We start from the raw sequence: 22,621 nt of genomic DNA on the forward strand, positions 1-22,621 counted from the left end.
CATTTGTGGTTAACACCTTTTATTTTAAGATGAGGTGACGCTGAGTGACTTTTTTCCTCACTCTGCAGCTAAGGGGGGCACAGGAAATGACAGCAAAACAACATGAAAGTATGCATATCTTGACAGAAGTATTTTGTCACACTACACGACAGTAAATAAGATTAGTAATACGACTAACATTACAAACATGACAACAGGTGAACTGTAATGAAAGCAATCATAACAGATAAGATTTTCTAAGATCTATAACCGATTAACTATTATAACACACTCATTGTGTATTGGTTGTCACTTGTCTTTTATTGTTTAATGTGTCTTCTCGCTTTTCATATGTGCAGCATGTTTCCTCTAAAGCCCAGAGGTGAAACTTTGAAGTCTTTCTATGATCTTAGGTGAGCAAGTCACAGGTTTCCCCGTCAGCTCTTAAAGCGACAGCAGCCTACCACCATTATGAGACTCGTGTGATCCAACACGGTTCATTCAAATCTTCAAAAATACATTGCAAAGAATGTCTTAAATAAATGTTATAAACTTATCGGTCTTCTCAAACACAACTAAATGTACCAGATCTACACAGTACTCAAAGATTTAAAAAATAAACCCTCACATACTGTGCAAGGGAGTGTCAAAAACATCATTCTGTCTCCAGCATCATATGTATGCAAAGTTTATACTGCAAGTGTGAGATATCAAGAAAATATCAAGTGTTTTACAATAATTGTAAAGTAAACATTTGTGATTTTATTATGCAGTCTAGCCATGAAACCAATTTACTTAATTTAACCTTTTTTAAATAAATGGCCTACGACTTCATTTAGTGCAGTTTATGTTTCATTTATTATTCTTGTGTATTAAATGAGTGCCATAGTCTCTCGAGTTGTTTTCTATGAAGTCTCGTAATGATGGGATGTGTCTGAAAGTGAAAGTCTCAGCTAGATGTGATAAGAGTGAAGGATTTTTTTTCCATAAATGAAGAACAATTTGTATTATACAAATAAGGGTACATAAACCATTACAAGACACAGAACTAAAAAAAAACTATACTGAAAAGCCTTTTACATAAAAAACGTGATAAAAGTGGATGCATGACTGAAGTCTTGCGCTGTCGCCCTCTGCTGGTGGTCAAGTAAAGCTGCACATCATTCTGTTGTCCTATGCATGTGCAAAACAATGGGATTATAAGGGTTTCTATTGTGCTTGTATCACGAAGCTGTTTTGATTTATTGAATTGAAAAGTTCCACAATGGAGTTTGTTTTAATTCATCGGATGATGTGTTTATGTGACCTTAATGCTACTGTAGATGACCGAGGAGTCTTCCACCAGTCCAGCATTAGATCTGCTCAAAAGAAATAACAAAATACATTTTAAAAAGCCAACACACACTTTGCATTGAAACTTACAGCTTCTCCTCAACAAGTTGAGCAACATGAGCTCATGTGTCTTACCTGGATGAAACGGCAGGATAGTGATTGCTAACATTTCCATAGTGAGATTCAGCATCTTCCTTATTGTTCTTTGTGTTTTGGTAGCGATGGACACTGGCGTACTGAACATCTTCATCATTTCCCGCAGTCTGATCTCTGTTGGATGCGCTGGGTCTATGATGAGCAATGCATGCGTACAAATCATTCTGTTTGACTTGCTTTGAAGCTGATGCGGTGAGATGTGCAGGTATCTGATCTGCCGCCGTCATGCTGACGTTTAACTGAGTAGACACACATGAGACAATGGATGGTTTCAAAGTAACAACACAAATAAATGTTATGTGGACTTCACTTAACTTAACTTCACTTAATCTTTATTTAATACAATAATTATACAATAAAATATATTGGCATTAACATAAATAAAGTAAAATATAAATAGTTATATAATTAGACACTGACCAAACACAGACCGGAAGTTAACTGCAGTCCAAGTCAGATGAAACGGTCACGGAAGTACTAATACAGTTTGTTTTTAATATAATGTTTCTGTGGCTCAACTATGTATTGCAATATTTCAACACAAATTTCACGGCTTTGATTCGCAGGGAACTGATAAACTATATAGCCTAGCTGGAATGCTTTTGCAATTCAAGTAAACTTGTCTGAAGGTGAAAGATGCCTTAGACTTGCCTGTTTTAATCTGTCACTGACTCCAGTATCCGTTGTTTTTCTCCTGGAGAGAAAACAAATAGGATTCACAATCCATGAGAACATACTTTACATTTACACAACATGATAACAGTTTATCCAAATTCTGTTATTATTCACATATTTGAGTTAAATATATATTGAACGTAAACAAAGATCATTTCAGAGTTTCGTCTTACCTTACGATTCTTATTAATACAATAACAACGCAGATGCAGATAAGTGCAGTTACGATTCCTGCAGTTATGTTCCAAACTTTACGTCCATCTGAGGAGGAATGAAGTCGATAATACCGCCATGAAGTATAGAAGATACAAACAGACTCATCTCAGAAAGATTTAAACATACCTGCAAATATAACAGACACAACTGCTGATCTCAGAGATCCATATCTATTCTGAGCCATACAGTAGAAGTTTCCATTCTGTTGAGTTATGAAACTCTGTCCAGATCCAACAGATGATGTTTGATTCTCTTTAAACCAACTGTAGATGTGAACAGGTGGATTTGATTCACTGCTGCAGGTCAGATTCACTGAATCACCCTCCACTATTACACCAGATGGACTGATGGACACCAAGCTGTTCTTTGGTGAATCTGATTTACATGAAAGGTAAAATATTATCTTGTTCGTTTATTAATTGTGAAGGAGAAATGAAGGGATCAACTCACATCTGACATTGAGCATGACAGCAGGGGAAGGCAGATCTTTATGTTCTCTTAGTGCACAGCTGTATTCTCCTGCATCATCACTGCTGACCGGCTGCAGAAACATTTCTTTTCTACTGAATGATTCTAATAAAGGGATTTTGTTTTTGTACCAGCTATATTTTGTGCTCTCTGAAAAGTTGCAGGTCGTTTTACAAAACAAAACTATTGAATTTCCCTCTACGACCTCTTCAGGAACCTCCACATTGAGTTCTGCAAAAACAGACATTGAGTTCATCTGTGTGTATTAATAACCGTCATTTATTTTAAAAGTGCCCGTACCTGTCACTTTGAGCTCAATTCCAGGATAGCCCAGATATTTTTCATGTTCTTTATCCGTCATGATCCTGACGCAGTACATTTTTTCATCTTCATTTGTCGCATTATATAGTGTGAGATTGAAGATTTGGTCGTCACTCAGAATGTATTTAACTCTGCCTTTATATTCTGGTTCTATAGACAGATCAGGCGTCTTCTTTTCTCGAACTGGATTTACAGTCCAGAATATCTCAGTTCGAGTGAGATAATCGGGTTGTGTGAAATTGCCGGACAAAATTATTGTAGAGCCCTTAAGGGCACATTTCATTTTGTTGAAGTAATTGACTGCCCATTTGTGGCTGCACATTCCTGAAAAACAAAAACAGATGTTGAATGAATGTGTGCTGGGTTTAGAAAATGTGTCGCATAGGGCAGAATTTGGATTTCAACTCACCTGGATTCACAAGCAGCATAATAATACAGAAAAGAGCAAACATTCTGTAAAAAATGATTAAAGTAAAAAAAATTAGGCACAGAAAAAGGGTGGAAAATAACTCCATGAAGAAATCATGAAATCATTTGCCCTTTATACTTTATATACAGCTGTGGAATAAAAATACAAAGCATTTCAAATTAGGTTTCAGTTTTTCTGAATTTACTATTATGTGTTAAGATAAAAAAAAAAATCGTTCTCTGGGCTACTAACAATATGTCTCCCTAATTTCAGCTAAAAATATTATTTCTATTTGCATTTATTCGCAGGAAATGAAAACTGGAGAAACAGGTGAAAATAACAGAAAAGATGTTCTGTATTTTTCATACCTCAAATACTGCAAAGAAAACAAGTTCCTATTCACGTTTAAGCAATAAACAGTAATATGTCTACATGTAGGCCTATTTAGAAAAAGTTGTCATTTTTCCCAGTTTTCATGTGTCTCATTATGTTGTCAGTCTTTCACATGGCTATTGGATGACTTTTGTCACTCCTGAGGTTTAATTTTGTTGAAATTCAACAGAAACTTGATTGGAACGACCACAATACATCTAGAAATGGTGATTAAACGAACATTCGGAATTGTCTCTTAATTTTTTCCACGGCTTTATATTCATAAATATAACAATATTTACTATTATGCAAAAATTTTGAAAGCTCACCTTGCTTTATTGTGGTCTCCTATGATCATACATGTATGTCCTGAAATGAGTGAAGAAGCAGATGTATTGTGTTCTGTGGAGACATCTGTCTGAAACATGTCACACACACATCCGGTGACTCTGTACTTCCTCTCTGAAGGCCAACACTCTTCCTCTGGCCACACAAGACAAATCTTCAGAACCAGACTATTCATTCTTATTTTCATAAATATGTATTCCACTGAGCGACTTCACAATCTTGCAGAATAACAAAGTAACAATTTAAAGGTGACTTTCACATAACATAGAAACGAAACGAAAGATAAAGAGCATTTCTAAAAATAAAAATATTTGTCCATCTTCCTCATTTATGGCAGATGTTGCAAGATTGGAGTGCGAGGTCTATAGAAGGTCAGAAATGTGACACAGTTACAGTTTCTCTTTGACCTGTCAGAATTACACGCATAAATAGACTAGACACGGATCAACAAAATTTATTACCAACAGTTTTTTTTACAGTGTACACATTTCTCTGACACTCTCCTGGTGCGGGTTATGGTGTATTCTGTGCAACTTTACACACAAATAAAAGGTCCTTTAAATTTTTCAGGGAGATGGTGGTCTAGTGGGTTAAACCACTGAACTTGTAAATCAAAGGTTGCTGGTTCGATCCCAGCAGCCACCACCAGTGTGTCCTTGAGCAAGACACTTTACTCCATGTTGCTCCAGGAGGATTGTCCCTGAAATAAGTGCACTGTAAGTCGCTTTGGATAAAAGCGTCTGCCAAATGACTAAATGTAAATGTAAATTATATTCAAATTGCATTTATAAAAGCATTAGAACAAAAAAATGCAACATTTCGTTACATAAGCAGAGATAATCAAGTCAATTTGGATTTTAATGAATGTAAATTACATGATATGCTAATAAAAATGCATATTCTAAAAAAACAGTTTAAAACAAAATCGATATTTATATTCGTTTTAAACCAAATTCATCCTGTAACCAAAATATGAAAATGTGAATGAAATTCATCAAACAAAATTCATAAGGGTCTACAACAGGAAAGCGAACTGTACAGCTCAAAAACAATATTATTAAAGTTAAAGAGACACACGAAATTGACAATTTACTCATCCTTAAGTCATTAAAAACCTGTAAGATTTTTGAAAAACGTTGATAAAGTAATTGTTAATTAACAGTGTTGGACCCAATTGAAATCAACTATACGGGAACAAAAACACCGAGACATTTCTCAAAATGTGTCTCTTATTCCACTGAAGAAAGAGTCATGTACAGGGTCTAAACGATATGAGGATGAATACGTCAATATTTTTTTTATTTTGGGGTGAATCCCCCTTTTAAAGCCTTGCTGTAGCTCAGTGGTAAGAGCATTGCGTTAACAACGCAAGGTTGTGGGTTTGATCCTAGGGGGTTGCAAATACCTATGTAAAATGTATTGGATAAAGCAATGTAAGTCGCTTTGGATAAAAGCGTCTGCCAAATGCATAAATATAAATGTAAATATAATAACAGATAAGACCAATCAATGCTGCAGGGTGTGTCATAAAATGTGTTACAAAGTGCATACAAGGGGATGTGTATGATCAGTTTTAATAATATAAAACTCCACTTCAGCCCATCCTACAGCACCTCACCACTTCGCCTCAGCTGTGCTTAATCAACCTGACACCTACAGGCAGGTACATATAACTACAAGAACACAGGTTGACAGAATTTCTTCAAAGTGCAAAATTGACCCACAGGCAGAGTGAACAGAAACGTGTCTTTTTCTTAGATTAAAGCATTCAAAAAATCCCTCCTTGAATCTTGCACAAATTTATAAATGTCTGTGAATCAAGTTATAACTTTCAACAATAAAAAAATTGTAGAGGTATTGAAAGAGAATATTTAACTGTCAACGTTATAATACGTTGGATCCTGAGCTTGAGAGACACTTGTTGGATCACCAGCGGTTTTAATCGTCTAGAGAACAGAGGAACAAAGATTAACATATAACAACCGAAACATCACATTATAAACAACAGTGGCAAGGCAAATGCTGTTAAATAACATACAGTATCATGCACTGTGTCGTAATCAGCACTTTTGGATGTGGGGTCAAGGGTCATGTATGCTGCCTCTGGTGCCACCATCTAAAGGCGACATAAAATAATTATAAACAAATCTGTGCATATATACGTGTGACCTGTTGATTATATAGCAGATTTCACACCTGTTCTTTGTTATTTTCTTCCTCTAATGTTGGCACTTTTTCTCTATGAAAAAAATTAAGTCATTAACACATATTAAACAGCAAATACTGTGTTAATAAGTCAATACCATTAAACTCTCACCTTCTGATAAACATCACTATGGCAACCATTAGAATGACAGATGTCATAACAACAGCCAGAACCACAGCAACTGTCAGCACATTCACAGCTGGAGTGTTTCCTTCACAAATGTGAGACAAGAAAATGGTCAAGGGCTGTTCCCAGACCAGTGATTTAACTCCGTTTTAACTCTAGTGGGTGTATGGATCAAACAACAGATGACTTTTTTACCTTTGACAGTGAGTAATACAGCAGGTGATCTCTGAGATCCATGTTTATTCTGAGCCACACAGTAAAACCATCCACTGAGACCGGAGCTAAAGTTAGTGATGGTGTAATACTGTCCATATTCTTCAGGTAAGGTTTTATTGTCCTTAAACCAGCTGTAGGTCCGAACAAGTGGATTTGATTCACTGCTGCAGGTCAGAGTCACTGAATCACCCTCCACTATTACACCAGAAGGGCTGATGGAGACTGAAGTTTTCTCAGGAGGATCTAAAGGAGACAAAGATATAAGCCTCGTTAACCTTCTAGTGTAAATTATCTATGACATAATCTCATACCTAAACATTGAACCTTTTTGAGAAAAAAAAGCCAGCAAAAAAATGTTAAATAACAAGTGCTAATCTAAATTCCATTTAGGCCAAAATAACACCGCCCACAGTCACAATAATTTAAAGGAGGAAGTGAGGGGAAAATAAGGGCCTCGTAACATCTTAAAAACTGATTTATGAAATCCTACCCAAACCTCCAATATTACATCACATTCATTATGTCAAGCTTCCTTCTGTTTTCCACTGAAAATGAATACGCACACATTTCAACCTAAAAACTCCATTTATAAAGAGTCAGAAATCTGAGGTCGCAGTGGAGTTGTTTCAACGGAAACACAAATGTTAAATACATCGGTGACTTTGAATCTTGCTGCTTCTCATGGGTCTCATGACTAGATATCTATTCCCGTTTCGTCATAAGACACAGATACTGTATTGTTTTCCAATGACCTGACTAGTATGTTTGTTGACGTATGACATCATAACAACTGCGGAAAGTTTTGCTTAATAAGGACACTTTGGGCCCTATCTTGCACCCAGCGCAATTGACTTTGTACACCGACGCATGTTTCATTCCTACTTTGCACCCGCGCAAAGCGCGCTTTTCCCTCCACAGAAGCACGTCGCTAAACTAGTGAATGAACTTGCGCTCCCTGGGCGGTTCAGCGCAAAAAAGGAGGCGTGTTCCGGCGCAAACAATCCCTGGTGCTATTTTGCTGTTCCATTAAACAATTGCGCCACTGACCAGAAAAAAGCTAGTCTAAAGTCAGTGGCGCGTTGCGCGTTGTTCATTATGCTATTTTAAGGGCGCATGCTTGACCATAATGTATAGCGTGCACAACGCGCATACACTTTGCTCATGTAATCTACACAGATGCAACAGTTATTTTTGCAAATCATAAATTGTTACACTAAAAAAATATTAACACATGAGATGACGGAATTCATTGTGGTGTGCCACGAAGATGTGAAAAAATAGGCATAAATCTAGCTTACAAATTATTCAGGCTAATTGTAGTAATTAAGGATCAGACCTGTTTGCCCAATAGTGGCAATAAGACATATATGTATATAAGGACATCTGACAAATTGGTTTGTCCGTCAAGAACCAGGAAAAAAAATCGACTGAAAAACTGAAAAAATTGAAAGACTGAAAAAAAAGACTGTGAAATCACCTTTACCATAATGTAAGTACATTAAAAACCTTAGTCTTCAACTTACCAGTTAAGTTGAGCGTGCTCATATTTTTGCGCCTGGTAAATACGCCATAATAATAGCAATCCATAATGGAACTTGCGCACCTGCTTTTAAAGGGAATGTTGGATGACGCTCTGATTGGTTTATTTCACGTTACGCCCAAACCACACCTATGAATAATGAAGCTACTTCAGACCAACCCATTTTAGATTTGCGCCGGGCGCAACAGCCATTTATCCCGCCGGGAAAATAGCAACAGCGCCGAGACCCGCCCACAAAGTTACTTGCGCTTCGCGCTTTGACACTTGCGTTTCAGATCGTTAAAATAGGGCCCTTTATCTACAAGGAATGCCTTTCTTGATACTTCACTTAAATGTCCCTCCAACGCATATTAAAAAATCTCAGCCTAAACAGTAGACCATACTGGAATTTGTCTAGAATTTGTTGTCAATGGATGAAAACATAGAGAAAAACACATTTGCTTCTTATAAAAGTCAGAACAAAACACAACTTTCCAAATAGCGCACCCTGTGTTCAGCAGGGGAAAAACAGAGCATAACGTGACCAAGGTTAATAATAAATCAGTGTACTTACATCTTACATTTAGATTATAAGGGGAAGAGGACAGATGTTCGTATCCTCTTATAGCACATCTATAGAATCCTGAATCGTGACGACTGACTGACAGCAGGCGAAACTGTTTGACTGTACATCTTCCTTCAGTTAATCGCTGCCCATTTCTGTACCAGATGAATGTTGTTTCTTTAGTCAGTCTGCAGGTGGTTTTACATGTAAGAGTGACTGAATCTCCCTCTTTCACTCTCTGTTGTGTCTCCACCTGGAGATCTACAGCACCACAAACAACTTACAGTCAATAATAGCGTAAACATAAGGAGGGTAAATCAAGCATCCAGAAATTCTTACCCGTGACATCAAGTTGAGCTCCAGGAAACCCTTTCATTATTACATGTTTGCTTCTTACAATGCTGCAGTAGTAGATCTGTTCATCAGATTCTGTCACATTTGTCAAAGTGATGATGTGAGTGTCTTTAGTCTCACTGTGACACTCAATCCTGTTAAAACAGAGTTCAGGCATTCCTCTAGCAGTATTGTGCCATGAGACTTCTTTCATCGCATCATCAGTATCATGTCTTAGAGTACATGATATTTTTACACTTGAGCCCTTCAATGCACAAACATATGGAGGACTGTAAAATGCCTGAACAGAGTATTGACCATCAACCCCTGCACACAGAAGAAAAACATTGGAGAAAGTCCTTTACATTTAAAACAATTTACACTACAGAATTCTGACATTATGAACTCACCTGCAGTCTTGAGAAGTAATACAAATGAAAGAAACGTGTTGAATGTCACCATAGTAGTGCCGTCATAAAACAAAACTATTCAATTATTAATATTCAATAAACCAACAATCAGCTCAAAACTCCATGAGCTGGTTTGTGTCTTACTGTGCTATGAATCAAGTGACTAGTGTCTTAATAAGATATAACATCCTCAGCTTGACTTTAACCACAATGAACACTTCACTTCCCCCTTCCCCAGTATTTCTCGATAAGGAAAAGACCATGAAACAATACTTGCCAGACAGTTAAATTGTTTATGACAAGTAAATTATCATCCACAGCACAATTGAAACTTGTGTGTACAGTATTTTTTATTTTATTACAAGGATCTTACTCAGAGGATGTCAACCATAGTGAAAAACAGGAATATAAGACCCTGTTAACAGAACATACTTTTATTTTGACCCGTCATTGTCATCTTGCTCTTTTTTGACACTGTTTCTCACAACATAAATTATGTCTATTCATATCTTCCGACTAGCACAGAATTTGATTATTAATCCCCTTCAAGAAACAGGCATTCATCTTAAATATTATTGCATACTTTGTATCTTCGAAGAGTCTTCGAGAGTTTGGTCACATTTATAAAAGACAGATACAGCTGTACGATTATTTCCGAAAATAGGTGAGCCATGAACGCGTTTCAGGGGATGGGGGGCGGGACTACAGAACAAGCAGACAATACATGGTCGCATTTTCCATGCATAACTGTTGAATCCATATCTATTGTTAATTCACTATAAGTTCATGTTGTTCACATAATGTACGTAGTTGCCGATTGCCAACAAAACACAGACATTTGACTCTGTTTCACTTACCGCGTGCGGTTCATGACCGGCATCTTCTAGCGCTGGGGCCGCTCCATCTATCAGTTTCCAACGATCTTAAAAAAATCTACCGTTCCAATCTCGTTATATCCACCATTTATATATCATGCAAGAGGGCGTGCTCTTCCATCGCATTTTCGCAGGTTGACGTGTGGACCTGCTCCTCCATCTCATTCTCATGGGTTGACGAGTGGGCGTGCTCTTCCATGTCACTCTTGCAGGTTGTCTTGTGGGCATGCTCTTCCATCTCATTCTCGCGGGTTGACAAGTGGGCGTGCTCTTCCATCTCACTCTCGCGGGTTGACGTGTGGCCGTGCTCTTCCATCTCATTCTAGCAGGTTGACGAGTGGGCGTGCTCTTCCCCCTCACTCTCGCAAGTTGAAAATTGTACAATTTTTAGATTAGATTCAACTTTATTGTCATTACACATATACAAGTACAGTGTAACGAAATGTAGTTTAGGTCTAACCAGAAGTGCAAACAGCAAGTGCAGGATATACAGTGTGAATAAATACAGAATACAAGATTAGGAAAATACTATAAAATGGGCTAGACTATGAAAATATAAACAGAAGGATATATACTGTGAACATTAATGTACAGGTGGTTATGAACAGATAACAATATAGACTATACAATAGTGCAAGTGACTTGAGTGTGCATTGATTATAGACATTAGCTATTAAAGTTACAGTGCAGTAGATGAGTTGATGCGGTTATTAAAGGTACAGTGCAGTACATGAGTTATTGAAGTTATAGTGCAATACATAAGTAGATGCAGTTATACATTTACAGTGCAGTAGATGAGTTAGTGCAGTTATTGAGGTTACAGTGCAGTAGATGAGTTAATGCAGTTATTGAAGTTACAGTGCAGTAGATGCGTTAATGCGGTTATTAAGGTCACAGTGCAGTAGATGAGTTAATGCAGTTATTGAAGTTATTGTGCAATAGATGAGTAGATGCAGTTAGTTATGCAATAGATGCAGTAATGCAATAGATGAGAGTGACAGTGTAAGAAGAGTTGTTTCGTAAGGGAAATTAGAAAATGTTTAGCGGTTGTGTTCACCATACATCAAATTTCAGACAATTTAACAAAAACAGATTTAAAAAAAACATATACTTTGGGGAAACCAGAAAAGCTCAAATGCTAACACGCTTCCGGGGTTTCAAAACGAAAATACATCATGCAGCACTCTCTTACCGTGGAGCCTTCACTATATAGCTCGCATTATGCCACCAAATGGGCAACAGCAAAATAGCTCCAACAAAATGAATTATTTTAAACAACTTTAATGTATACTCGCCCTTATGTCATTTCAAACCCATATTATTGAACACCAAAGATATTCTGAGGAACGTCGATAACCAAACAATATTGAACCCCACTAGCCGCGATTAAAAACTTTGTGTTCCCCAGAAGAAAAAGTCATAGACAAGTTTTGAAGAACATACAGTACAAGTGAATAAATTAATTTTTATTTTAGGTGAAATATTCCTTTAAAAGCCTTTAAAGAAATCTCTTTCTCAGACACAAAAATTCAAGAAACAAAAAAATATAGTATTTTTAGTGTTGATGTGACATGAACAATACTCAATGACCAATTAGACCACTGTAACCAGACCACAACCATAAAAGCAATTGTAAGTAACTAAAAACGAAAATCCTGTCTTTTGTTTGAAAAGTACGATCTCTTTAAATGCTGAGCCTCAGGGTTCCTCCCTGGATATCCTCAGATTATAGAAAGTGAAAAATACACATGTATTTCATCCTCTAGTCTGACAGGATCCAGATCAAGGTTGCCAGTAGTGACGGAAAACCCGGCAATCTTTCCTCCAAGATGTATGTGGGTACGACGATGGTTGCTCGAGATGATTCCGCTCGAGTTCGTCCAGTTTTGCACAGGAACGTCAGTTCTGAATGCAAAATGGAAGACGCCAGCATCACTGTCTCCTCAGAACCAGCGAGCAGTTTCCCCCGTCATCACAGATAGATGGCGGAAACTCCAAACGACCTTCAAATAAGGGGTCTTAAAAGATCGGTGATCACTGATAGAGCCATTCCCCTGTGTGCAAGCGCTCAGATTTAGGGCTACTGTATCTGCAGGGTCTAGAGCCGTGGATTGTCGGACGACACATATCTTGCTGATAATATGAACCTCATGGTGTTGACTTATCAAACCTGAACACAGAGTCAGTGGTTCTTTTGCCATGGGAAGCTTAAATAATAAACAAAATGTGTTAACTTCTCCGAAGATTTAAAGGGATGGTTTGTACAAAAATGAACATTTTGTCAATATTTAAATCAAATCTGTTTATCTGTGGAACACGGAAGTTGATATTTTGAGGAAATGTCATTGTGTTCATTAGGGTTGGGTACCAAAACCCGGTCCAGTTTCATACGGGATATTTAGGTACGGATCAAAACGCATATTTTGGTGCCTCATTTCAAGCCACTTAAATGCTGACTAAGCCGTTGATTGAAACATGTGCCATCAAGTGAACGAAAGTCGAAAAGCTCTGATAACACAAATCCAAAACATCTTATATAATGGACGGTTAAACGGATCGCGAGTGACCTGGATTCAGGCCGTTTCAGTGCGCGCTTCCCCTCCCTCCATCTCGACGAGTTCAGCATTCATCGGTCTTTAACTTCAACAGCTGCAGTTTTAAATTGAAACTTATGTTCGAGACATCAATTAAATACGTAGTAAAAAGTAGTGTTTTGCCTTTTAATGCAATTTGATTGGATGTATAAAACCAGCAGCAGGCAGCAGACTGACAGTTGAAGGGGAGGAGTTAACGGATGCTCCGCCCAAGCCATCCAACACACTCATTTAATATTGTAATTACAGGAAAGAAGTGCATTTTCTGATTTTAACTAACGATTATGAGTGATATTTAAAAAGAGAATGACCCACATTGATAAAGTTTTTACAATAAACGCTGCAATATTTAATGAAAAAATAGGCATTGTACTTTCTATTCACTGCAACATTAATCTGTTGTTATATTCTCCGCAATTTCTGCCCATATTTCATACAACTATGGTGAGCATTTAGTTGTTGCTGGAGGGTAAAAAATGTCAACAGTAAACACTTTAACATCTTTCTAGCAATGTTGGTGTCCATCTGAAGAAATAAACCATATATGGTGTTACTACAAGAAAGTGGTAACAGTTAAATTACTGTAAACACAAAGCCATAGTTTTAACCGTATTATGTACAGTAAAAAAACATGGTTACTACACTTTAACTGTAATAAAACTATGGTTCATTTCAGGCATCAATAAGATTAATGCATCGTTGGCAAGTTTGTAAAGAATAAACCCAGCATGCAGCATGCATCCCAACATCTAAGAATGCTTTTTATATCCAGTGCATTAGATAACACACACAACCATATCATTTGAAAACAAATCCGGGTTTAAAGTGGTCTATCCTCACTCCTAAAAAACAGTTGTGTTGTTATTTCGTTGGCTTATTAAAAAAATATGTATCTTGCATACTGCACACTGCCAACTAGGCTAGAAAGTTAAAACAGACTGTCGTGAAAAGAAGACGAGGAACAGAAGACCTTAAAAACCAGAAACTTGCATAAACAAACACTAAAATGAAACAAAACAAGATCATGTAAAGGCATTCCCAAATCCGGTAGACCATCTGTTGTTTTGCGCGCGCGCACGGACGCACGCTGTCGCCCCTCAGGCTTCCGTCCTCCCTCACTTTGGTCAGTCAGTCAGTCAGTCGTAATGTCTAATAATAACTCCAGCAGCAGTAATGTGGTCACGGCACAGAAAATCGTCAAACAGCTCAGACTGGAGGCCAAAATACGACGAATTCACGTAAGTTTGTAAACTTTTGCCGCAACATAAAAAAGGACGTTTTTATACTCAAGCGAAACCGGACAGATGAACTCTTGTTACTTTTGCTAATGCTAACGCTAACAAGTGGATGAAGTGTTTTAAAGTGCGCTTTTATAATGTTCAAATACTCGTCTATGGGTATAATATTCATTTGACTGTTTATCTTATTCTCAAGTGTAAATTACGTTTTTTTTAATAGTTTTAAGGGTCAGAAAGGTATTTGGGTGTAAACCTAATGCAACGGTTGGGTTTTGTTTTTCTTAGTTATTAATAATGCAAATCTTTGCAAATGGAGCAGAAGGCGGTACAGGGAATCGTCATTGTTCTCGATGGTTCACCATTGTTCCCAGTTCTCATAGTGTGTCCCAAACAAATAAAATAAAACTCTTTATGTTATATTAACATCTTTTTAAAGGTTTTATCATAATCAACCAGATATTATTTAAAAAGTAGACTAAACATCAGCCCTTACTAAAATTAACTATGGTTTTACGCAACAGTAACCATGACCATGATCTTTGTAGCAAATTGTTATAAAAAAAACATTTTTTTTTTTTCTAGCAGTGACTGTTTTCCTCACAATCCTAAAACGATTAAAATAAATGTATGTTAAAACCGTGTTTTTACAACAACAACCATAATTTTGCTATGGTATTTGAAGTTAAGTCATATCGACCCCACATTTACCATTGTCTGACAAAATCTATATTTTTGATGGCGAATAGTCCATGAAAAAATAGATGTAAGTGTACTTTTACTATGATAAAACATGGGTTTCATAAGGGATAACCTGAAGTATCTTCATGGATCTTTCAACTAAATTCAGCACACACAGCCCTCAGTTAATGTTGTTTAATATGACAGCTCATGGGTTAAATGTCTCCAGGTCTCTCAAGCTGCTACGGACCTGAAGAACTTCTGCCTCCAGAATGCACATAAAGACCCACTGCTGATGGGGGTGCCATCCAGCGACAACCCTTTCAGACCTCCAACCTCCTGCAGGTTGCTTTAGGGTATGACATGCTGCTGTCTCCTCATCTTTTTTAAGAGAGTTGTTCTTATAGGTTCTCATCTTTATTCTCATTTTGTGATTTCAGAGCTGTTGAAGATGTTGCAGTTGCGGAAACGTTTGCTAACTTCACACTACCCCGTCAAGACATCCTGGAGCACTACAGAAACACACACACAATACATTGGTTAGCATTAAAGCGCACCTTGCTGTGTTTGTCTTAAAAACACACTCACTTTATCTCTGCAGAGCTGATAGTTTGTGTTGCCGTTTTATTTTGTGTGAACTGTTACTCACTTTGGCTATACTGAATAATTACGTTATGACAGATTGTATCACATAATATTTTGTTGTTGTCCTATTTGGTGTAATGCAAAAAACATGTGAAAATACAAAAACACTACATGCACATTGGAAAGAATATAAATAAGAAACATTGTTTTTCTATCAAAAATAGGATGTACTTAGTTTAGTTTTTATACTAATTTATAGATGGTATTTAAGCCGCAGAATTAGGTTTGCCCTGAGATTCTAAATGGCTGTCTGTTGAAAAAACTAGTTACATGTGAACTTCATATTTCTCATTGTCTTTTACTTAGCTTACTTTTAAAATAAAAGCATGCTTGACTGAAGATTTATCTGTGCCTTTACAACTTTTTGTAAGATTTGAAATAAAAAATACTTTTGTCTCTATCACCAACTGAATCCTTGTAATATCACAGTCACGTACTCCTCTTTACAAATTAAAAACAAATGAGTAAGGAAACGGTTTTCATGACTGATTGTTTGTGTACTTTTCCATGAACTGATTTTAACATCTTTTAACAAAAAATGCCAATTTACTTTCAATATTTTGCTACACAAAATAAAACGTGTAACTTATTTACTTCAAAGTGTTGAAAAACATCTGCAAGATTAGTGCTCACAGGTGATCTTAAGTAGACTGAAACTGTCGATCACTGATGAGATGATTAAGGCAAACCTGTAGATGACAGATAAGGAGATGATTGAATGAAACAGAAATCATTAGAGACTTCACTTCATTCAGTCTGAGAAATTCTCTTTGCTCTGGTACTTTTACTTTTGTGATTTTAGCATCTGCTGGACTTATGGCACACAGGCAGAGATCACCAACATCACAAACGAGACCTCAGGACAACTCGGGTAACAGAGATGACACACAGACTGTTGACTTTTATTAGTAACTCTATACTAAACTCAATCTAGTAAGAGTTTACTTCTATTATTTTGTGAACAACAACATAATTTTTGTCTTTTTGAATGAGATCCCACTTCTGACTGCAGATTCTGTAGCCATCTTTAAGAATCGTCTGAAACCATATCTATATCTATCAACACCTGATCGATTAGTACTGATTCTATTTCTTTTCCACTCTTTCTATCCTTAAAAAATCCTTTGCTTTGTTTACTGTGCTAATGTTGTTCCAATTCCTTCTATTGTTTACCTCATTTATGAGTTGCTTTGGATAAAAGTGTCTGCTAAATGTAAATGAGAATTAAATTTTTCAGGACATTTATTAGTACTTCGGTCTCGATGAGTAGCTTGTATAAATTGTAAATCTGTTTACTGTCACAAATCCACAAGACGTGTTGATGCAGTCTGTCTATCTCTCTCAGCGTGGTTGAACTCTCTCATTATGCCCCTACATCCCGATGAAACCCCTCAAAGTTTCTCACACAGGATCTTCAAAGAGCAGAACGACCAGACAACATCATTGCAGGTCCAAAAAGCATGGTTTATATGGTTATAAAACTTGTATGTGACTCTGTGGGAGACATAGAAATATATTTTACAAAAATGTCTGCGTTTAACCCTTTGCCACAATTTCACCCCTCATCGAAGCCCCTTTACAACTATTTTTACAGGAGCAACTTACAGAAAAGGATCTCCACATTTCCAGACTGCATGACGCACTGACCTCTGAAAGGGAAAAGGTACAAATCTGTCAATCATGATTGGTCTCTTATTAAAGTCATGTGTGCTATATGCACTAACTTTCTTTTCCTGTCAGTGTGCAATGCTGCAGAGTCGCTGTAACCAGCAGATGATGGAGCAGAAGCGAAGGGAACAGCACATCCATCGCATGAGAGAGAAACTCTCACAGCTCACAGACAGACAGAAATATCACAGTGCCTGTGAGATTTCATTTTCCATGAACATTCACTTTTTACTGATACAAAACAATTTATTCTCTTCTTTATCTGTTCAAAGCCATGGAGGTTTTAAATGTGTTGCCAAAGCGGCCGGGACGGGGAGGAGCTGCCTTTAAGACCGCAAAGGCTGATGGGAGGATGGAAGATGCGCTACGGTTGCAGTTGGATCGGCGAGAAGCCGAGCTCAGAGAAGCCATGAGACTACGGCACGGCTTAACCACACTACTGCACATGCTCCGAAAAGATATGGCACAGGTGAGATTTTGTCACTTGTGCATTTTTTGGGACAAGTGTCTTATTAAAATAAAAATGGACAAATATTGTCAGTATTATCCTTTTTTTTCATTTATAAACTGCTCTGACTTTTTCCCTTTACCTAGACTCTACAGGACAATAACATTTCAGAAGCAGAGGATGCTTTCGATGACAAGGTGCTGCTCCAGTCAGAGCAGTGTCTCGGGGATCATGTGACAGGGGGTGTGGTGCAGGAGTGGACGCGTGTGCAAAAACGATTAAGGGCGATGCTGTCGCAAGGTAAGAACTGTACTGATTTGGCTAAGCTTGCATGGGGAATATCTGAAAATGTGGTCCTCAATTAAATTTGAATGACACCCATGTGTATTCTTTAGATCCTGTTGCTAAAGGCACAGATCAGGAGAAGCTTCTTGCTCAGCTTGAGGCAGAGGTGGAGCAGAGCGGCCAACTGATCCGAGTACAGCAACAGTTACTGCAGGTCAAACACACACACTTTGACACACAGGAGTCGATGGTTCATGTTCATGGATGGCTGTATGTTGTTTTTTTTTCACCCCAGGACAGTGTAACTCCACCCCTTCCTGTTGCACTAATGGACTGCTACTACCTGGAGGAGTGGGAGCGGCTGCAGGACAGATGGGAGGAGCTTAAGAGGCAGAGGCGGAGCTTCCGGCGAGAGAGACAGGCCTTTACTGACGCTGCTATCCGATTGGGTCATGAGGTGGGGAAAAGTTTGTGGTTTTAAGTGTGGGATGTTCTGCGCATTAAAAAAAATTACAAGACGTCCAAACTCATTTTGTAATGTTTAGCACAGGATCCGTTTGATTCAGACCCTCAGAATGATTCATCACCTGTTAGTATCGGCTTTGTATTTGTGTGTTTGTAGAGATGTGAGTTTGAACAGCAGAAGGCTTCGCTCCTCAAGACGGATTTCTTGAGCATTTCCCCTGTACAGAGACATTCCCAGTGGAATAGGAGAGAGAGCACAGCACTCAGTGAACTGCGTACATACATACACTCACACATGTGCACTTATACAGCACTATAATATAAAAACATAACAATAAGTGTGTGTGTGTGTGTTAGGAGCCGTGGTTCCGGATCACCTGTGTTTATCTCCATGCGCTCCCTGCACACCATCTTCTGAAGTGTCAGAGGTCACAGTGTGGTCCCGACAGCAAAGGGTCATGACCCCTAACACCCCTGAGCTTTACTCTGCTCTTAAACTGCCCTACTTCAGGTCAGATATCTCTTAACCTGACACAAAACATCCAAAAGATGTCTGCGTTTACTGCTAAATGCAGGTTAAACTGGGTTAAAAACACTCAACGGTGATGGGACAACTGGGAAGGTGTGCTTGTTGCTTATACTAAACCGCTGTTCTTGAGGTCTTCCAGAATGAATGGCTTGTTTAAATGAAAAGTGACTGAATCTTCTTTCTCAGATCAGAGCGAACTCCTCAGTTTGACAGTTGGGGGGACGGGAACGAGAGAGACGTCACGCCTAATAAACTCAACATGGACTGGCCTTTTTAGTTGACATTGTTTTAGGATTCATTTATGCTGTCATTTCCAAAATAGGTTCTTGAATAAATATTTTTTATAAATATTAAAATAATAAAAATTTCATTTACTGATTTGCAGTCTGAAAACAGTGTGAAACATATATAAATGACATGTAGAATGCTATCCACAGTTTCTGTAGTCACCATGAGAAATATTTGCTTATTGAAAGCAAATGCATCAATTTTTACATTTTATTAAAGTTTTCCAGAACTATGATGTTGTCATGATAACATACTTTTCAAGTTTGTCATTTTATTTTTTAAGTACTGTAAATCTTAGAACAGGCCATATTGTTTTAATAGTTTGCTTTGTGATGTTAAACCAGCTAAATTAATGAAATACTTCAATGTTTATATGAGAGCCAGAAATTGCACCTGTTTCGCAGCGAGCACATCCTGTGCTTAATTGGTTTGTGACGCGCTGACGCGTGCCCGCCCCTATAACCCAAGCGCGTTCCGCGTGTGCGCCTTGTTTTGGTGGCTCTCGGCCAAAGTTTGCACTTACGATATGGCCTTCTCTCTGCTCCGCTACATCATATCGGTTCATGGGTCGATGGAGTCCAGAAATCCGTACTTTCAGCCATGGAGAGATTACATGGGCCTGGCGGACATGGTCAAAGCCATGCAGCGCGCACCGGCGCTTTCAGACTATTCAGAGGGACGGGAAAGTCACAGCGAGGATGACAAGAACGAACACGCCGCCGCCGTGAAGACTCCGGCTTGTCCGACGCGTGCGCGCGCGGCTCCTGTAAAGGAGAGGAAGAACGCGGAGCCCGTCGGCAGCAAGTCCGAGAGAAAGTTCTGCAGCTTCTGCAAACACAACGGCGAGTCGGAGATGGTGTTCACCTCGCATCATTTAAAAGACCGTAATGGAGACGTGGTGTGCCCGTATTTGAAGCAGTACGTGTGTCCCCAGTGCGGTGCCACGGGAGCCAAAGCGCACACCAAGAGATTCTGCCCATTCGTGGATGAAACCTACAGCTCCGTGTACGCCAAATCTTCGTGGTGAAAAACAACTGGACAGAAATCACTCTTAACTATTTGACATGACCGTTTTAATGTTTGCGTTTATATTTTAATTGTTTATTTTATCCGGGACACCGGCTTGTGTCCGAGTTTGTATGCATGTTTACTCACGGTTTGATTTTTATTGCACGTTGTCACATTTCTTCTTATCTTATCTGTGTGTAAAGTGTGTGTTTTATATGGGTGTTTTTCTATTAACCTTTTTAAACAAGCTTGTACACAAGCCAGTGAACCTACTTGATATATTGGTACTTAAATTATGAGCCTCTGTGGTGCATTTAAAAAAAAGACGTTTTATGTGAAATGTGTTGTGATGCTGTTTGTTTTGCAGCAGTGACAAAAAAACAAAACAAAGATCTCGCATTTAGCTTCTAAACATTTTACTTTCTCGGGACCAGAAGTCTGACAGAAACAGTCTGAACGTATGGTGGAGAAACTAAACAGACAAACAGGTTGGACATATTTATGCTTTGAAGTTTGAGGCCTAAGGTTACGACCCCTTGGCCAAGAGGTCATCCACTGCGATTGATGTAATGTTTACATTTTCTGAAAACTGATTTGACAAGTCTCTAAATTGTAAGCAAAAAACAACAAATGGATTTAGTTTAAATTGAAATGTTCACTGAACATCAAACTATCTGCAGACTGTTACAACGTGTTATTTCAAAGCAATTTTTTCAAAAATCCATGCAAATATTTAATCGTATGTTTCACAATCATTGAATAACAAAATTGTCTCTGCGCCCAATGGATCCTGCGTCTGTTGCACATTGTGACATTTTGTATGTTACAATAATATTTAAGTGTGAATACTTTTGTTTTTACAAATACACGCTCTTTTTGTATTCGTGGCAAAGATCTTGAAGAATCAGAACTGATTTCAGAGAGTCAAGATCTTTGATATGTCCACCCCCCAACCCTGTGGCTTCGTCAGATTCCTTGAAAAAAACTGGACCTGCTTTGTTCCAATTCTTCCTATTTGGCTAAAATAAATGTATACTTTTAATGTTCTTGTCGTCTTTATTTCTAAACCCTTATGCAGTCTTCGGAGTCTTTTTGACCGGCAAATGTTGTTTACTAAAATGTGTTTTTTTATCTTTGTCCAAACGGCATGACTTTGTAAAGTGGTCAACACTTTCTAAATCTACAAATAAAAAATAATTGGAATTATATCTTGCTTGTATATAACTAACATAACACCAGAGAAAGCGGGGGTCTCTGGAGACCCCACTTATAAAAAATCTAAATCAGAAACAACACCGATTACACATAGACAGGAAGAAAGTGGCGCACTTCCAATCCAAAAAACATCCACATTTCAAAATGATCATGCTCACACGCGCACAGAGAGAGAGAGATGAAAGGATGAGACACAACAATATAGCACAGACACACCATTCTCTTACAGTTGGTAACTGTTGTTTAGATTACATTTGTAGAATTATATGAAAAACAGATGATTGAAAGAAATCATAAACTCTAAAGACTGCAACTTTTCTTTTTGTAACAATTTGTTCAGGTTTGATTCTAATCATAATGTAACTTTATTGAAAAACTGATTGTGATTTCATTATATGTATGAATAATATTAATCCAATCCACAATATGAATTCATCTTAAAAAAATAGTGAAACGATATATTTCAGTTGATCTAATAGCTCTGCAGCACTTTACTTGTAAAAATTGATCATTTTTTACTTTTATACCTGCATTTTCCAAAAGATGTGCAAAATCTTACATTAAATGTCAAATTATCAATTTTATCCTCACGAATGAAAGTTAGAAATGTGGGTCTTTTATTAAGTGTCTTTTACATAAAAAAGCTGTTTTTGCATTTGTATTTATTCATTTATATATTTTTTTAAAACCATAAATCCTCCAAAAACTGCAAAAAGGAGGAATAAAAACATAAGTAAACAGAGTAAAATTATTTGTTAAAAAACATTATTTTTTTTGCCTGGGATCTCTAGAGAACCCAAAGACCATGAGTGTAAACGAAGACCGCATTAGGGTTAATTGTATTCGCTTTACATCACATCGTTTGCATTGAGTGCATCTCCAATGTTTACCAGCAGGTGGGGCTGCAGGTCAGGATAAAGTTTACAAACTTCCCACCTAATGCACTCAAACCATATGTGTAAATGGACAAGAGGTGTCAACACTGTTGACTCAACATCATAAGACCCAAGCACTATATTAAGGAATATTGTTAA

The 22,621-nt window shown here is 37.7% G+C and overlaps 4 protein-coding genes across 4 annotated transcripts; 3 read left to right on the forward strand and 1 right to left on the reverse strand.

Annotated features, from left to right (window-relative positions):
- Positions 1 to 14: 14 nt before the first annotated feature.
- On the reverse strand, positions 15 to 9,790 carry LOC130414049 (B-cell receptor CD22-like). Its single transcript, XM_056739689.1, has 17 exons — positions 9,652 to 9,790; positions 9,248 to 9,568; positions 8,918 to 9,169; positions 6,804 to 7,067; positions 6,594 to 6,693; positions 6,473 to 6,515; positions 6,315 to 6,392; positions 6,153 to 6,222; positions 4,258 to 4,411; positions 3,557 to 3,600; positions 3,127 to 3,471; positions 2,809 to 3,057; positions 2,485 to 2,733; positions 2,316 to 2,403; positions 2,119 to 2,161; positions 1,447 to 1,706; positions 15 to 1,337 (listed from the first exon to the last, which is right to left on the reverse strand). Exons 1-17 carry the CDS (start codon positions 9,701 to 9,703, stop codon positions 1,277 to 1,279), a joined length of 2,673 nt encoding a protein of 890 aa, XP_056595667.1. The 5' UTR covers positions 9,704 to 9,790; the 3' UTR covers positions 15 to 1,276.
- A 4,411-nt stretch (positions 9,791 to 14,201) lies between these two features.
- si:ch211-286b5.5 (uncharacterized protein LOC100003596 homolog) lies at positions 14,202 to 16,081 on the forward strand. Its single transcript, XM_056730779.1, has 3 exons — positions 14,202 to 14,358; positions 15,266 to 15,392; positions 15,477 to 16,081. Exons 1-2 carry the CDS (start codon positions 14,266 to 14,268, stop codon positions 15,389 to 15,391), a joined length of 219 nt encoding a protein of 72 aa, XP_056586757.1. The 5' UTR covers positions 14,202 to 14,265; the 3' UTR covers position 15,392; positions 15,477 to 16,081.
- A 1,197-nt stretch (positions 16,082 to 17,278) lies between these two features.
- Positions 17,279 to 19,353, forward strand: si:ch211-286b5.4 (afadin- and alpha-actinin-binding protein). Its single transcript, XM_056767003.1, has 9 exons — positions 17,279 to 17,344; positions 17,422 to 17,539; positions 17,622 to 17,828; positions 17,972 to 18,097; positions 18,193 to 18,296; positions 18,378 to 18,539; positions 18,705 to 18,822; positions 18,905 to 19,058; positions 19,263 to 19,353. The coding sequence occupies exons 2-9, from the start codon at positions 17,428 to 17,430 to the stop codon at positions 19,351 to 19,353; spliced, it is 1,074 nt and encodes a 357-aa protein (XP_056622981.1). The 5' UTR covers positions 17,279 to 17,344; positions 17,422 to 17,427.
- A 501-nt stretch (positions 19,354 to 19,854) lies between these two features.
- nanos3 (nanos homolog 3) lies at positions 19,855 to 21,222 on the forward strand. The gene has a single exon (XM_056735830.1). It carries the CDS (start codon positions 19,891 to 19,893, stop codon positions 20,389 to 20,391), a length of 501 nt encoding a protein of 166 aa, XP_056591808.1. The 5' UTR covers positions 19,855 to 19,890; the 3' UTR covers positions 20,392 to 21,222.
- The last annotated feature ends 1,399 nt before the right edge of the window (positions 21,223 to 22,621 follow it).

This window comes from Triplophysa dalaica, chromosome 2 (assembly GCF_015846415.1).
Source record: "Triplophysa dalaica isolate WHDGS20190420 chromosome 2, ASM1584641v1, whole genome shotgun sequence".
NCBI lineage: Eukaryota > Metazoa > Chordata > Actinopteri > Cypriniformes > Nemacheilidae > Triplophysa > Triplophysa dalaica.